At 47.9% G+C, this 17,138-nt stretch overlaps 1 protein-coding gene across 3 annotated transcripts in view; it reads left to right on the top strand.

The window, feature by feature from the left end:
* Positions 1 to 17,138, top strand: part of NRG1 (neuregulin 1) — a 298,496-nt gene that overhangs the window by 183,964 nt on the left and 97,394 nt on the right. For 2 of the 3 annotated variants that reach the window (XM_026078232.1, XM_026078224.1), the window contains exon 1: positions 13,296 to 14,559. The exons of the other annotated variant lie outside the window; for it this stretch is intronic. In XM_026078232.1, the coding sequence (XP_025934017.1) occupies positions 13,932 to 14,559 (628 nt within the window). In that variant the 5' untranslated portion in view covers positions 13,296 to 13,931. Of the gene's footprint in view, positions 1 to 13,295; positions 14,560 to 17,138 lie in introns of those variants that run through there. 3 annotated transcript variants of the gene reach the window in all.

Genomic DNA, 17,138 nt, shown 5'->3' with positions numbered 1-17,138 from the left:
TTTCACCACCAATCAAAATGTTCCCCCTTGTTTTCGTACGGTGGGAGGCTGTGAAGAGTGCTTGCAGTTACTTGCACTTGCTAAATAAATGAAGGAGAGAAGTCCCACAAAGACTCTGCATATCTCTCATTTGTTTTCACACTCCCACTCATGGTGAGCACACCTCAGTGCTGCTGCCAAGGTATCAAACAACTCCTCTTTCCAGAGGCATCCCAGGGTCTCTAACTGAAATGCAGCTCTGCTTACATTTTCCTAAGTCTGCTACTTGAGGGAGGCTGTACAGCTGCAAATGCAAAACTGTATCACAGGGTTAATAACCCTGGGAGAAGGACACGTTCCTGAGAGCTCAAGAAAGACAGACAGTTCAGCAACTGGATGTTAGCAAGATGCTGACCAAAGGAAAGCTTTGCTGAGCCACCCTGCATATGTCCCTTAGGACCAGGATGAATGAAGGTTGCAGGCTGGGAATCCCAGTCTGGCACTTGGCCCTTGAGGGAGCAATTAACACACCCCGAGCTGCACGTGTGGACACSCTGGTGAGTGCCCAGGGAGGCTTTAGATGCCTCAAATCTAAAAACCTTTCCTTGTTGGTTTAGTCCAAATAATTACCGCAAGACGTGCCACGTTCGTGTGCTGAGTGGGGAGCCAGGCAGCCAGCCTGCAGGTGGGAAATGCCCAGGACGGAACAGGGGCAGCTGTCTCTGGTCCTGCCTGTGCCACCATCCTCAACACCTCACTTAGACCTAGTAGGGGCACCAGCCTGAATTAGGGTGCTCAGCTCAGCTCCTTCTGGTTAAAAAAAAAAAAAAGAAAGAAAAAAAGAAAAAAAAGCATTAAACCATTAAACCACCATTGGATAAATGCACCAATTAGTCTGGGAAGAGATAGTGTTCAGCAAGTCTTTCCTCCGGCCACAAGGTTTCATAAAAAAGGCCTGAGTGAGCTCATCTTCTCTTTAGTCTAGAAAATACTACCTCTTTTTCTKCAAAGCGAGACACCTCCTTCAGCAGGAGGAGCTTGGATGTAAATCGTCCCTGAAACAGCCTGCAGCCCAGAAGGGTCTGAGGAGCATTCCTGGTTCATCCAGCACCATCTAGAGCAAGAAACRGAGGACAGCCTTGTTTCTGGGTCATGATCAGGTCCAGGCATGAGAAGGGAGCTGAAGTGCCTAAGGCCGCATGGACAGGGGTGCTTATAAGCCAAGCTAGGCACATTTTAGGTGCATAAGCACTTTTTTTTTTGGAGCTGGCTATTTTTTTCTCATAAAGAAAATGCAGTGACTTCACATGCCGTATTAAAAGATTAGTTGTTTGGCTGTTGGCYGCAGAATAATTCTTCTTATTGCACAATAAATCAAGCTACTGTCATTTTAAATACTCTAGCTGAATTTCTGATGTGCACATGAAAGAGTTAACTCTACCATTATGGTGTTACCACAGCACTAAAATAACAGCAGATCTGGGGATCATATGTTTGTTCCCCTCTTGGAGCATAAATGTAGAGCATAGGCAAAATCGTTATAAAATTATTCACATTCTGTAAACATCTGCCTCGTTCACTTGGAAAATATACAAGCTGAACTGTGGACTTGTAAAATACAAACAAAATATGGGGAGGTGAGCAGAGTTCCTTAGAATTTGTAGGCATTTCCAATAAATTTTTCCTTATTTTTTTTATAAATTGTTAAGATGTTAAACAGTCTGATTCCAATTAACACATTTTTTTCCTGTGTAAAATAAGAATCAGGTTATTTGGGGTTTGAAGAGGGGCAGTGCTTAAATTTTAAGTGTGTGTTGGGGGGGGGGGGTCCTTCTCTGAGAGGTATTTGTTGCTTTAGCAATTGAAAGCCTTTCTTTCCTAATAGGATTAGTTCAAGTAATTACCAATGGATTTGTCTGTGTCAGCTGAGTACAGTTCCCCACAGCGGTATTAAAAAGGCTGTCTACAGTAGGGAAATAGTTGGTGGCAGCTGATGAGATTGTAGTTAACTGTTGCCAAAGGAAGTCACCCTCAGCTGCAGGGTTTTTACCCTAATCCCATTTATGTGCAATGGACAGGAAGAAGAAAGAGTGCATTTCTATCAGCAGAAAACTACTGAGGGTTCACAGTTTGCAGGGTGAAGCTGGGAGCCGTGWTGCAAATGGTTGGCACTGCGGCAACCCCATTTTTGCAGCTCTTTTTGTCACTGACCTGCCCAGCAACRAAGAAGTGATCTGGGACAACGAAGCAGTAACATTGTGGGGACCAAACTTTATACTAGCCCGCTGGTTGTGGCTCCTGACCAGGGTCCTCCCCTCCAGGGCGGAGGTTTGCTTGCATTTTTTTTGGCATGTTCCTGAGGTCCACGTGGTGCTCGGACGCTCCACGGGAGAAGCTCCTGATGCTTCAGCTTTAGGACAGCTCCTTGCTGCTGTTTACAAGTTTCACGTTTTAGGCGCTGTGTCAAGAAACTGCACATTTTGTGCAGAGAAGGAACCTGTTGGGGAGAGGGGAAAAAAAAAGAAACTCGTGTTTATAGCACACAAAGGCATCCTGCTGGGCACACAGGTTTGAATTAATTTCTGTGATTTTTATCCGTTTATCTAATCCACAGCTTTATTACTTGTTGAAGTCGTACAATATTTTCCTGCTGCTTCCGAGCCTTCGCTTCAGGGGTTTGGGCTATATATCTATATTTGTATGCAGCACAACATGCTGTCCAGAATCATCTGGAAAATGAAATCTGAAAGGCATTTCTTCAGAACGCATGTGCAGATACTGTCTTGACAGATACATGTCTGCAATGACAGGTCATTGTGCAGTATGCCAGGAAATGAGCACTTCTGGCTTGTCTGACTTGTCTGATGTTCCTTGAAACCATAGGGCAAGTGCGGGTTTGTTTTTTTTTTTCTTCCGGCTCACTGTGAACACCATGTTGTTTCAGTAGGAAATGGGCATGAGGAAAAGGGCTTGGTAAAGACCTTATTTTGGGGCAATTTGTTTCCTGCTGCTGTCTGTACCCATTTCCCGTCTGCCTCTGCTCTGGAGATTTCCGACTTGCGTAACTGCATTTGAATGTAATCACATTCGTGGATCAAAGAAAACACACAACCTTATTGTGGCAAGTTAATTGTTCCCAGAATAATTCCTACAGGTGGTCCAGAGCTGCCTGCCTCGGTGACAGACTCAGCCCCACCATGCCTCCCTGCCTCTGGGATTTTCCATACATCTGATATTATTTAGCTGTTTTAGTTGGTACGGTTGGAAACTCTCTCATTTACCTAATGCACCAGCCAGCTGGCTGTTGCCAGAAGCTGCAACTTACCTCTACAGTGGTAAGCAGTAAACGTAAACTTTCTGGCTGCTRCAGCCACATTAATAATGCATTACGCTTCCTGTAACTACATATGTGCACAGAGATTTTCTTTTTATCAGGGGAAGAAAGGAGGTGGAGGGTGGAAGGTGGTGGAAACAGCTACAAGTAATTATTAATGCTGATTAGACCCCAGCTGCATAGGTTTTTAATTAGTCCACGTCTGACCCTAATAGTCACTGTTGGGATGATGCTAGCGCTCCTTAAGTGAGCTAGGGGAAGCGTATTGTCTGCTCGCACCTGCACTGTGCAGCGTTACCAGCACGTATCCAGCAGTGCAGGCCAAAACTTTGTCCCCTTCTGCTTTTCAGTTAAACCTTAGTCATTTTGTGTCATTCAAGGCAGCTTCAAAGAGTGTTTTGTGAACAACTGAGGCAGGCTGCTTTCCTGCTGAACCGGCGAACTGATGCCTAATGAAGGAAAGGAACGCGAAGAGCAGAATTTTACATATTTTTTTTAAAGTGTTATTAACAAGAACTCCAGAGAATCGTTTCAAACTGTTCAGTGAGGTAGGAGCCCCGTCTTAGCCCTTTTGGGGGAAAAGGAGTTCAAAAGGTTTCAAGACATCCTGCCTTTTCCTTCCTCAGCTGAGCGTCAGGCTTCTGGAATAAGCAGAAACAACACTATGCCCATGAGTACGCGTGCCAGCCCCGGTCTGCCCAGGGGAGCTCTGGCCTGGAGACGGGCTTTGCCCCATGGAGCTCGTGTCTTCAGAATATGATCTATTTTGGTCACATCCTTGTTTTCTCCTCTACCACATGCAAAGTCGTTAAAATATAGTTCCTTTATCAGAAGCCCTGTAGGAAGGACACGGGGTTCGATGTGAAACTGGAAACAGGGAGAGGGTTTGTTGCCCTTTGCAAGCTTTCAGTTTAATTGGAGTTAAGCAACCGTTAAGCAGCAGGCAGGGAATTTTTGCGCGAGAGCAAGCTTGCAACCCTCAAATGAGAGCAAGCACTTTTACCTTCACTACCGCCTTGGCTCAGTGGGCTGAATTCTTGCCCAAACTGGCAAGAAATTTGGCACCACCCTTGCAGCAGTCAATGTTTGAAGGAGTGCTAGAGCTTTATAGGAGCTGACTGCAAATTAAGGCCCTGGTCGGGCAGGGATCTAGGGACAGACATTTGTGCGTGCACAAGCTAAGGCAGTGAATGGCATCGAGTGCCTCTTTCTCTCTGTGGACTGGGGAAGGACAGTAGATAAGTTGCACTATATCATGTCTGATTTCTGTCTAGGCATTTAAGCCCCTGTTGATTTCAAGGGAAGGTAAAGGCTGCGGGTCTGCACCTAAGCGTTTACTACGAGTTCTTCTGTCTGCAAACTGGCCTGACAGTTGCCATTCGTGTCACTTGGGCTTCCCCGTGTCCCTTAGGGCCTGAAAACCCCCTCTGTAACTGGAGCAGCTTGGGATCTTGTCATACCTCAGGGCTGAGAGCTGCAGCTGTTTTAATGCTGGGCTCTGCAGAAGGGTGGCAACACCACAGAAGAGTGGACAAAAACACTCGTCGGAAAAACAGTCCCACCAGTCTTCAGGAAACCATTGCCCTAATCTTGCAAAGCCCCCAAACAKCATTTTCTCGTTCTCCTGCAGCTTCTAGGTACTTATTTCCCTTCCCTACCATCACACCCACCTCTCCCACCGCACTGCGAACCTCCAGCAGCATAGATGAGGACATCTCTGTTTTAGTTGACTTTTCTTCTCTGGGTGAGCTGGGGTGAGCTTGGTTATGAACACAGGATACGGGGCAAACTCAGCCCTTCCTGTCTGGCCTACTCTTTCAAGGACTGCTTCAGAGCAAAGGTATTTCTTTTGTAGGGACCCTCAAGCAGAGGGATGAAGACAGCTTGTCCCCTCCACCCCCTTTTTCTCATCCCATTGCCACCCCACTGCCTCTGTGGGGGAACGCAGGGTCACACAAGGCTTCCCTAGCAGATGTGACCTGAGAACCTGCAGGCTGGATGCAGGAAACGCTGCGGGAAAAATGCACCCATCAGATGACTTGATGACTGCAGTGACACTCATTCCAGTATATACGTCTGTATGGGTGTGTAAACACTCCCACGCATACTCTTGCCGTTAGTAGTGGGGATCAGAAATAACTGGGTTYGATAGCAAAGGTTATATTTGCTTGCCTCTTCTGTATCGTTGCAAGCTTTAAAAACTCATGTTTCTCTCTTTTACTGCCTCCTACCCTCCATTCGTAGGTTGTCCAAAGCCTAGCAGGCGGCAATATTTCCAAAGCTGCACTACTGTTCTTATATCTTCCAGCGGCAATCGCCCTGCGTTGTGCATGCCCAGTCATTAAGTGCAAGCAAGTTATGATGAACCCATTTTGTTCTGGTGTAAGGCTCTGCGCAGTGTCTGCAGCAGCACCAAATCTGCCCTGTAGCCTTGAACTGCTTCAGAGAAATGAGAGTGCAATAGGCATTTCTTTAAGGTTTGGGAGTTTTCTCTGCTGTTTTCCTCACTTTTTCTCAACAAGACCCAACATGATGTAGGAACATGAAAGTCCTGTGTGTGAGAAAAGTAACTGCTTTATTTCACTTTAAATTTTGATTTCTAAGAGGTGAATGTCCTGCTTTTGTGCCAGACCATATATAGCACAAACAGTGCCTGGGTGCAGGAKTGAGAAAGATTTGCAAAAACACACCTTAAAATTCAGGTTAGGGATCTGGATTAAAAACATAGCTATGATTCTGTGTGCAATGTGCTCTAGGTGACCCTGCTTGAGCAGGGGGGTTGGACTAGATGATCTCCAGAGGTCCCTTCCAACCTCAGTGATTCTGTGATTCTGTAATAAAAGCATTTTCAGTTAGACTACCAAAAACTCATGACTAGACATAAAATCTCCTTTGTCATCCTTATTTGAATTCTTCTTAATTATTTGCTGGAAATTGACAAAGTTTTCCAGCCAATGCCAAAGGAGTGATTCATGCCTTCTTTGGCTTTCTGAATGCACTAAGAAAGAGTATTAAATATTAAATGTCCTTGATGATGCTACTATTCTGAGACATGATGAGAGCTGTCGTTTTCATTATTGTTGGAACTTCAGCAGTTACAAATACTGTGTTTTTTAATATGTTTTAAACAGACAGTGTCTCAATTCTACCACCTTATCTTGAACATTTTAAGGTTACATGTAGACATGACCAGAGCTGAACCAGCCAGTGTAATTGAATGAATATCTTGATTCAGGATAAGGTATATTAAATTCATTATCTGGAGGTGTTTGCAGAAGGCTGCTAATCAAACTAGCTCTTGAACTGAAGCATAATACTTTCTGCAATAAAATTCTGAAGCTTGTAGATTCTGAATGCGTAACTGTATTGTAAGGCATACTTTACAAATCTAAGCCAGCGGGATGTTAATATCCTCATTAATGTCTCTTTATTTAATACTGCAAAAGTTCTTCCTTGCAGTCAGTGCGGCAGCTGCATGTCTTTGATGTCTCTGTTTTTGTTTTCCTAGTAACAAAATACTAAATACAAGCTGGAGAGTTATTCTATATTAAAGCCCAGGTAGCTGAAATTTTGAAAATGACACTTTAAAGTAGTGGTTTGGTGCCTTAAAGTTTTAAACAGCAAAAGTTGGGAATTCGTGCAAGCATAGTTTTGTCATTACAGACAACKGAAAGGTGTAATTAGTAGAATGAAGATTTTTCTAAACAACAGGTGTCTTGTTCGGATCTTAAACTGGTGCCTAAGTTAAGCCTTGACTCAGAAAGGGCCCTGGGTCTTGGCATCCCTATGCAGTCTTCGATGAGAAGATCGGATCAAGGGATTTCTGTCCTCTGGTGCAGGGTACTGCTCCAGTTCTTCCAGCCTCCAGACATGTTTATGGGACTACACTGGGAAGTAGCCAGTAAGCTGACCCCCCCCCCCCAAAAAAAAAAGAGTAAAAAAATATTTTTCTAAGTCAAAAATCAATTCTCTCATCCAGTTCACAGCCTAACCACTTAAGCAGCGGTGCTGAAACAGTGCAGCAGAGCAGAGGCAGCAACGAGCAGGGACAGGCAGGGAAAAGGATGATGTTGCTGCCAAGCCGTGTATATCGTGAAACCATGGCACTAGGATCAAAAATCCCTGTTCAGTTCTTGAATTAGGCCCTGGTTCAAAAAGGCACTTAGATGTGTGATCTAGCCCATCTCTAACCAGGAAGGCATTTCACTACTTGTTTAACTCCATGCGTGTTTAACTGCTTTATTAACCAGGGATCAATGTGGGAGGGATAATTCCTCAGTTCAGGGCTTCCAGGACCTTTGCTCAAATTTTAGGCCTCCAGCGACTCCCCCCGCGGCGGCGGGATCGTGGGTATGGAGACATTCGGTGCCGTGGGCAGAGGGAGGCAGGCTCGAGGCTGGCCCGCGCTGAGACCCGACAGCGCCGCGTCGGTGCGGAGCGGCACCGTTCCCCTTGCCCGGCAAACGCCCACGAGGAATTTGGTCCATCTCCCAGGCAAGCTGCTCACACGGAGACCCTCAAAGGCCCTTGACCGCTGACGTGGGTGGGAGTTAGYGAGTGGCTCTGGGCCGTGGGGCTGTAGCACGGTCCCAGCTCCCTCACCCTTGACTGAAACTCCTGGCATTCACGGCRGGATGTTGGATTGCTGCATCTCATGCGGTGCCACAGGCTCTGCTTCTGATTAGGATGAAAGAAACCTGGTGTCTCRCGTTGCACTTGAAGATGAAAAGACTCAGAAAGCCTTTCGGTTCCCCTGCAATAACAGCCTACTTCATGTCAGCTTTCAGTTTCARTTACTGGCAGCAGCTATTTAAAGGATAAATATATCTTGAAGGGCCATTGTAGTTGTGCTGTTTTTTTCAAATGACCGTTTCTGTAAGCCGCTGCTATTGTACTKATAGGAAATTAGTTCCTGATGTAAAAGGGTGGTGTAAATTTGTATCTAGGTTGCAAATACAGAAAATTCTGCCACGGAGACAAGCTTGTGATCTCTCAAATGTAAACTTTTCACCTACACTGAAACTTGTATTCTGCGCTCCAAACATTTCCAGAAAGTGTGCTACCGAGAGGACTTGATTCTGGCGCGATTATCGTAGGCACTGGAATAATTTCAGGACAGCTATCTCAGCCTGAGCGTACAGAGATGGTTTGGATGATGTCCTCTTTACGTCCCTGTGTCCTGCGCTGTTTGGGAAGGCTTTGGGGAGAGCGGATCTTCCCACAGCAGTCCTGTTACAGCAAATTGCTTAAACACACAAATAATTCTGCTGACACTGATGCATTTATCCACATGTCTGAGGCTGAACATGTGCTTAAGGTTTCCATATTTTTTGTGCTCACGTTTTCCTGCCTTTTCTTAGGGGGTCAAGGTCTTTTCTCCTCAGTCATATACGGTTGTAAGTGGACAGAGTGTTTAAAAAAAAAAAAAAGAAAAGAAAAGGAGTGTGGATGGGCAGAGGCATAATAATAGCAAAATCGCATAAATCCTGTTGGCTTTCCATCAGGTGAAAGATGGGGGAGGAGGGTATGAGTGACAGCCTGTCACACGTTAACATTTGCAGTTCCAGTGAAAGGACCAGTAGAGAAGCAAAATGAAATTTTCTCCTTGTGCCATTTGAGCTGAGAGATGGGGTTTTTAATACAGACTTTCGGAAGGACTCAAAAGTAGAGAATGCTGGCACCAGTCCGAGGGGATGGATGAGGGACGGGAGACTGGCGAAGCATCGAAAGGAGGAATAAACGAATCTTTTTTGCGTCGCGTGTGTGACAGCCAACTCTTCCCACACCACGACGGCTGGCAGTGATGCAGCTTACTGGGCCCGCTCACTCGCATTTGGTCACCTCCCATCTTTAAATGGTGCACTTATTTAATTTGAAGMAAGTGCCTGCAATCAATAAAAAGAGATCCTTTTATCTTCCTCATCAATCTCTTATTAATGAATGTGCACTTTTTTTTTCTTTTTAGCTTCTTGGTTGCACTGCTTTTAATTTCTCAATGTATGAAAAAAAGGGAGTGCAATCGAACACACGATGGAGCAGTTGATACCACGTATTGCTGCTTGTTTCTTGTTTCTTTCTGAAGAACTGAAGTCCTCTCAAAGGAAGGCAATGCTCTGGGGGGAGATCGCTTGGCTGGTGCCGTCCTGTGGTCCACTGATCGTCCTTTCTTAAACTGTGATTCAGCAGGTCCGTGTAGAGCATGTAGGCACCTGTGAAGACAAAAATCAGTTTTCTAGGGCCCCAGCAGTTGCAAGAAGATTATTCTTAGATTATTCTTATGGAATCCTTTTGTGAATTATGGGGTCTTTAGTTAAAGCAGATGAATATTGGAAATCCAGTGGCTTCCAGGTGAAGGACTTATGAGGCCTCATTTCCACAAAATTCAGCAGGTTGAGGTCTGGCTATGATGTGGTTGAGGGGTCAGCTGAGCGTAATGGTACTTGCTGCTCTCGTTTGCAGGATGTTGTCATTCGTGATTGCGTGTCTATTTATGCTTCATTCAGAAATAATTCTGTATCTCTGTGGCTGGCTGTGGAGAATGGTCCTCTGCAGCATGGTAACATGAAATCAACCTTTTAGAACCCGTAAAACTGGAGGAAGAGGTACAGCTTTTTCATCCTCATGGTTGACTGGTGTTTAATGCTGATTTTTGCTTTGTGTCTCTCCTTGAGGCCTTTGGGAATGCAACTTAGCAAAGTAACCCCTGACTCAACACGCAAGAACACGCCACAAAATCAAGTTACCGTTTGCAGACCTCTGTGTTTCACCCTGTCACGTAATATACAGCATGAGCCCAGATCTCGGTCACACATTAGCTTCATTAGCCTAGAGTCATAATCCTGTCTCCTCTATGCCAAAGGGACCCAAGCCACGTAGTAATCAGAAAGAAATTTTTGCACAGGGACCTAACCTAATTACAAAAAGAAAAAGCATTTCCCGTCTTATCTTTATATTGGCCACCGGTGGGCTACCTTGGTAAAATTTTGCACCTGCGAGGCCACACTCCCTCCTGTTTTCTCCCAGGGTCTTCCTTTCCATTAACTAACTGCTAGCACTTTCCTCCTCCAAGGGAGGCCCTAACCTCCTCCAAGCATGGCATGTCCATGCTAGTATGCTACTATGGGAATGCAGATGTCCCAGATCTGCAGATTTCCACACTGCTTCAGCGTGGATGGAGAAAGAGCCCTAAAAACAGCGAGTTGTCCCTTCGGTCCCGGGGGGCCGAAGCGGCGCTGCAGCCCGCGCTGGGGGAGGGAGGAGGAGGAGGAGGGTGCTGAAGGCAGCAGCCGGAGGTCCAGCGGGCAGGAGACCTGCAGCCGAGCAGGGCACTGCAGCCTGGACGGGAGCCAGCCCTGAAGGCGATGCGGCGGCGGCCGGTGCCGGCAGCCGATGCCGGCGGCAGGAGGGGATGGCGGCGTGCCGGGAGGAGGCGGCCGGCCCCCGCAGGTGCAGGGAGCGCAGGGAAAACCGAGGGAGGCGGCGGGAGTTACCCTGGCTCTGGCAGCACCAGAAAGACGTGAGTGAAGCAAAAGTGTAATTTGAAGGACAGCAGTGAAATGGGAAGAGCAACGAAGGCTGCAGGAAAAGTTTAAAAGAATTAAACGCAGGTCGTTTGCCTGGAAAGCCAGTGCGAGGAAAATGCAGACCTGACAGTGCGTTAAAAATGCTACAAAAACTGCTCAGAGCAGCGTCAGCAGGGGAAATTGTCTTACTGGAAGTAGGATGATTAAAAAATTAGACATGAATAAAACGGGCAAGATGCTTTAGAAAATTTGCGCCGAGCGCTCGGAGGCTGCAGTCTCTCATCCGTGCAATGAAGAGAGTGTGCCCAGCTGGTTCTCAGCTCGCAGGCAGCCCTGAGGAGCGCTGCGTCAGCTTCACACCTGAGGAGGAACTGGTGTGCGTGAAAGCATGTCTGCTCTCCCCAGCTTTATCAGTTTAATTTAATAAAAGATACATCTCCCTAGAAACCTGCTTGCTTGTATCCGCAGACYATCACAGCTGTCATGACAGTGCTGCCGCAACCTTCCCCTTTCTGCAGTGCCGGCGTGGTTATCGCTCTTTGAAACGTGTTCTCAGATGCTTGAAAGAGGCGGCTCTCATGCAGGATGTTGCCAGCTAAACGGCACCGGTGCTCGTGAACGGAGCCGTGTGCTCCAGCAACCGCGCGCCGCAAGCTGTTTGTTCTGTGTGAGGCTACTGATCGCACCATTAGCCTGCAGGTAGACTAGATCGTATGATGATTTATCTTTATATGTTCTTCCAGCCAGTGTTATCGTTGGCTGTGTTGTAAGGTAAAATCTCCAGGCGCTCAAATGCAGTAGCATCACGATTACTTGAGTTGGCTGCTACAGCCTCGCAGGAAGCTTTGTGATTAGACGTTCGTCAGTTAGCCCTTGACAGGAGAAGCTGTGAAAACACTGTAGGATTTATTGAGATTTTTGATAAACCTTTTTTTATACGAATGTTTCTGATGTTCCCATGGAGATCTTGGTGAATAGTTGGGGAGGGGGCGTGAAAGCATGGAGAGGAGGTGGGAGGAGACAGGTGCATTTTTTTGTAACTTCCAAAAACATGTAAATACAAAGGAAATTACCTTTTGGATGCCTAACTGAAGTACCAGCAGAAATAAATTCAGGGCAATTTGAAGGACTCAGTTCTTTGTTTCCTTATGCCTTCTGCAGCCAGTTGCGCTAAGGAAAAAGGGGGCTTCATGTTGCCAAATCTTTGATGTAAATGTTTTCACAAGGTCCAAGGAAATTGTGTTAGAAGTCCCTCTCCATTATGTACATATGCCTGTATTGTTACATGGATGTATTTTTTTGTGGAAGTCAGCAGGGAGTGGGCAGAGGGCTGATTCTGATCTTACCTCCATTGTGATTTACCCCTGCTTTACACTGCAGTGGATGAAATGAGAGTCAGTGCTAGATATTGGTAGTGATGGAGAATGATAGGCAAGAGCAAGTGGAAGCTTGGTTTTTTGAAATTCTTTGGGCTTTTTTTTTTTTATAGGAGGTGAGGACTTAAACACTGTATTCTGGTATGTTAGCAGCATTCCAGGTCTCGAGAAGTATGCTGAAGAGTTGAGTTTAATGCAAAGGGTTTTCTTTTTTTGATTTTGCAGGTTTCTTAGGAACTTGAAGAGGGGGTTGGAAAATGCACTGTAAAAAAAAAAAAATGGTGCAAACCTCCTCTTTGTAATAACTTAAGTGCAAACCTGCTGGGGGGGTAGAATGATTTTTTTTATTTCCCCCCGGACACTTTCCCCGGCCTGACCTACGATGCATCCCAGATCATTCTGAGTGAGGCAAACTTACTAGGGGGCTGGGGAAGAAGCGCCGTCTCCAGGTGCCAGGCAGGGAGAGCTTTCCCGCGGGAGAGCTCGGGTGTCGGCCTCGGGGAGCCCGGTGCGTGGCGAAGCGCACCCCGGGCCCTCAGGGGCTTGCGAGCGAGAGCGCGCGGTCGATGTCCATCCATCCATCCATCACCTCCAGGCCCGAGGAGGATGGAGATGCCGGGGGCGCGCGCGCCGGCCGATGCGCACCTCCTGCCTGCCTGCCTGCCTGCCTGCCTGCCTCCCCGCGCTTCGGTGGCCTGTATTCCTCCTAATTGGATAAAATAGGAAGTCGCTGGCGGTCCTGCGCTGCCGGGCGCGCTGATTTCCCCGGGAGCAGCCCTGCGGAGGGCTGGGGGTGGGGAAGGGGAGGAAGGAGCCGGCTGCCGAGGGGGCTGGGGGTGGGAAGGAGGAAAGCGAGCGAGCCGGCGCTCGCCGGCTCGGGGAGGACAAAGAGGGAGGGGAGGGAAGGGGAGTCACCAGCCGGCGGGCACCGCTCGTCCCCCCCGTCCCCCCGCCCGCCCCGGCGCGAGGATGCCGCTCGCCGCGGTGCTCGGGCGGCCGGCACCTGCTGCGCTGTCATGATCCAGCCGCTTGCAGCCGCCGCTCCAGCGCGACAGGATGCTGCCGCCGCCGCCGCCGTCGCCCCTGCCGCCCCTGCCGCCGCCGCCGCCGCCGCTACCGGTCTTGCTTTTGCTCCTTCTCCCGCGTGACGGTTGTTTTCCTCGTCCGAGCAGACACCAGCCTCAGGCGCTCAAGGTGAGAGCCTCGCCGTTCTTCGCTCTGGGCTGCTGCTTCACCTAACGCAGCCGGTTTGCTCCCGCGCTGGCGGTGTCCTTTCTCTTCTCGCCCTCCTTCCCCCTCCTTTTTTGTTTTGTTCTGTTGGCTTTTGGCGGGGGGGGGGGGGAATGTTTGTTTGTTCCCTCCCGTGGAAGAGCTGGAATTGCTTGAGAGGCATTTAAGGAATTATAAAAGTGGCCAGGAAGGAGCAGCTCCGTAATTGCGAAGCCACTCTCGCTTGAGGAGAGCGGCAGAGGGCTCTGGGTGGAGGGAGGGGGGTTTCTTACCTTTTCTGTGCATTGCTCCTCTCCCAGTTTGGATGGTGTTGCCGAACTCGGACCTTCTGTTGACGCCCGCTCTGTGATTTTTGCGGAGTTGTGTGACTATTACTACCGTCGTCTTTTTATGTATTTATTTGTTTTTTTTGTCTGTGTCTCACAGTAATGGACTGTGATAGAGTTAAGGCCTTTTGGAGGTGAGCTGCTTGAGAGCTGGTGCTTAAACATGTCTGAAGTAGCCGCCGACACTTTTCCCAGCCCCTCAGCCCAGCTGAGGCCCGACGCGTCCCTCGAGGGGCTCCCGGCTGAGGAGAACATGCCGGGGACCCAAAGGGAGGACAGGCGGGTCCGGGGCATAGCAGGCCTTGCTGCTACCTGCTGCGTGTGCCTGGAGGCAGAGCGCCTGAAGGGCTGCCTCAACTCCGAAAAGATCTGCATCGCCCCCATCCTGGCGTGCCTGCTCAGCCTCTGCCTCTGCATTGCTGGCCTCAAGTGGGTCTTTGTGGACAAGATTTTTGAGTATGACTCTCCCACCCACCTTGACCCGGGGAGGATAGGACAAGACCCGAACAGTGCTGTGGATGCTACAGCCCTGCCCGCCTGGGTGCCTTCGGAGGTGTACACCTCGCCTTTCCCCGTAACTAGCCCCGAGAGCAAGGCTGGCGTGACCGTGCGAACGGACAGCTCGCTGGTGCCCTCCAAAACGTCCCTCCAGCCTACCCTGTACAACCGCATCCTCCATGTCGGGTTGCTGTCCTCTGCCGCACCTTCGCTGCCACCACCCGCCCGGGAGCCTACCACAGCGTCCCAGGCGCGAGCGACAGAAACCAACCTACAAACTGCTCCAAAACTTTGTAAGTAGAAAGATATGTTTCTTTATTTTCCCTTCCACAAAAAAAGGAAAAAAAAAAGGAGGCACTTTATGGCTCTGCGGCTGTCTTCAGGGATGACACGCGGTTGGCATGCTAAGCCTAAGTGGGCTACAGCAGGTGTGGCACGGGTGTCCTTCCGAGGACAGCACCAACGGGCCTCTGAACTTTGTCAGGTGTGCATGGCAAGGACGAGGGCTTCCTTTGGGACCTGCGTAAAGAGCCGGTGTCAGCCCCTTCTCTGCATCCACAAGCAGGGAGGCGTGTGGTTTACCTGGTGTCTCTACCTGACAGCTGTTCCCCACGGCCTATCGGCCGATTTCTCTTRTAAATTTAATTTGTGTCCTGTACTGGATCTTCCGCGTGCGCTCGTTTTCTTCGCTCTGCCTGCAGAGCACTTCTGCTGCCTCCTTCCTGAAGTGTGCTGCTGGCTAACGTCCCTGTCATCCTCCTGAAACAGGCAGGGAGAACAGCGGGAAAGAGCGACAGCGCGTTTCAAGCAGCTAGACACTGGGAATTATTAATTTAGCAGTTAGCTTATGATCTTTCCCGTTCTCTTCTGAGCAGAGTACAAATTTCCTTGCATTTTTCTCCTCCCTTAGGAGATGAATCTTGTTAAACTTTTTCCTCAGACGTTGCCTTGTTGACTGTAGTGGGGCATTTCAGGGAAGCGCTCCTGCCTGTGAAAAGGCAGGAGGGATCAGTTTCCGAATGAGCCTTCACTCATCCTTGAAGCAAAACACACCCAGGGCACCTGGATTATTTTCTCAGTCGCCATCACAAAGCCTCAGACCAGTGCATTGCTCAAGTGTAATTTCTTTGACATTCAGCATTTCAACCCATCATATCTGGAGCAGATCAAGCTAGCGGTTCCTGAGCTGTGCAAAATTGTGCAAGTCTAGTAAAAGCAAAAGCAGCGTGCCATTTGTGAGAGCGCGGGGCTGGGCTTTCCCACAGAAAGCTGCAGTGGTCAGGGTGAGAAAGTCGGCTCCTGGTGAATTGCCTCGCCGGACCCCATCTCGTTTTTCCTCCTTGTGCCTTCCCTGTAATACCGCAGGATAGCCGCCCTGCAGCTAGCACATGCCGGACCTCACCCTGGAGCCCTGAAGTCACTAGGAGTTTGCCACGGAGCTTAGCCCCACGAGGGTCGGACTCAGTATAGATATGCGGCAATTAGATATGATATTTTGGGCCAACTGCTTTGGTGGTGAAAATGTGCCCATGCACAGTAGCTCCAGGGATTTCTGTGGAGCCTCTTCCAGCTGAGAATCGGTCCTGAACAGCTCGCTGTTGGGAGCTATTCCAGGCTCACTGAAAGGAAATTGTAGATACCCCTACAGAAGCCCTGCTGCCTTTTGCTTAGATAATGGCTATCACCAGCCATTGGATTAAAAGTAATTTGTCTGAGGGACCTGGTCTGATAGGGCAATATTGCTGTGCAGTTAAATGACAGGGCTTTTTGTCTGTGTGAAGTAAGCAATTACTTGAATTATTGGGACACTTAACCAGCTTTGCAGTTATACAGAATTATACTAAGTGATTTCTTTCAATAGCTGATGCAGAAAATCCTTTTGGAGTGCAAATCTCATAAGTAGCGTGAAATAAATGACACCTCTTTTTATTTCATAAAGTGACCAGGGTACACCATCCAACCCAGATTGCTGCTTTCCTACAAGAGGGATAAGGAGCCAAGAGCTAGTTATGCCAGGACCACCTTCACCCTTTTGAATTTCCACATGCAAGGCAAACCTTTCTCATCACCTGATAATTTCATCTCTGAAATAAATAAAGGGGAAAAAAAGATTCTTTGAAGCAGTCACTGACAAAAAGCTATTATCTACATTATTATCTGCTCACATCTGGGCAATAAACAGGTGTCCAGAAATTAAGTGATTGGGTTGGATTTTTTAGTGTTGGCTTAATTTTCTTAAGATAAATGTCTCCTAAGTGTTTTAAGGCATCTGATTTCCATATAGATATGGACTGAAGGAGAGGGAGGACTGGCCGTAAGTTGCGTTTGGTTTGTTCTGGGTGAGACAGTCTTGTAGAAAGTAATTATTCTGACCGTGGCAAGTAATTCTGGCTATGGCAAAGGGCTGCAGTTCCTTGCAACTGTAAGAAAATGTAGCTGGAAAAGTGCATTGCAATAGATCTGCCTAAAAATTGAGAGAGACACAAAAAGAACTTTTTGGACAGCTCTAAAGCACTGTCTTGGGGTTTTTGAAACAGCTGCATTTCAAACACATCCTTGCATTTTATGTACAGCAAGATTTGTTGGAGAGGTTGACAGATTGCATCCGTGATAACTTTTTTTTTATGAATGCTTTTGACAACTATAAAATTCTGGGAGAGATGCCTTGGGAAGCAGCATCTGCAAATAGGATTGTCCCTTCCGATGCCCTTTTTTCCATTTCAGGCAGAGCAAGGCAACTTGTTCCCAGAAAGCCTCTTTTGTGCTGATAATATTATTTTTAATCCAGAACTAGGAACGAAATGTCACATCTCATATTCTGTGACTGATGTATCCCTTCTGAACCAGGCCGTTCCATGAGTTTCCAAATCCT

This window comes from Apteryx rowi, unplaced genomic scaffold (assembly GCF_003343035.1).
Source record: "Apteryx rowi isolate R43461 unplaced genomic scaffold, aptRow1 scaffold_113, whole genome shotgun sequence".
Classification (NCBI taxonomy): domain Eukaryota; kingdom Metazoa; phylum Chordata; class Aves; order Apterygiformes; family Apterygidae; genus Apteryx; species Apteryx rowi.
This window is presented reverse-complemented; position numbering and strand designations above follow the sequence as displayed.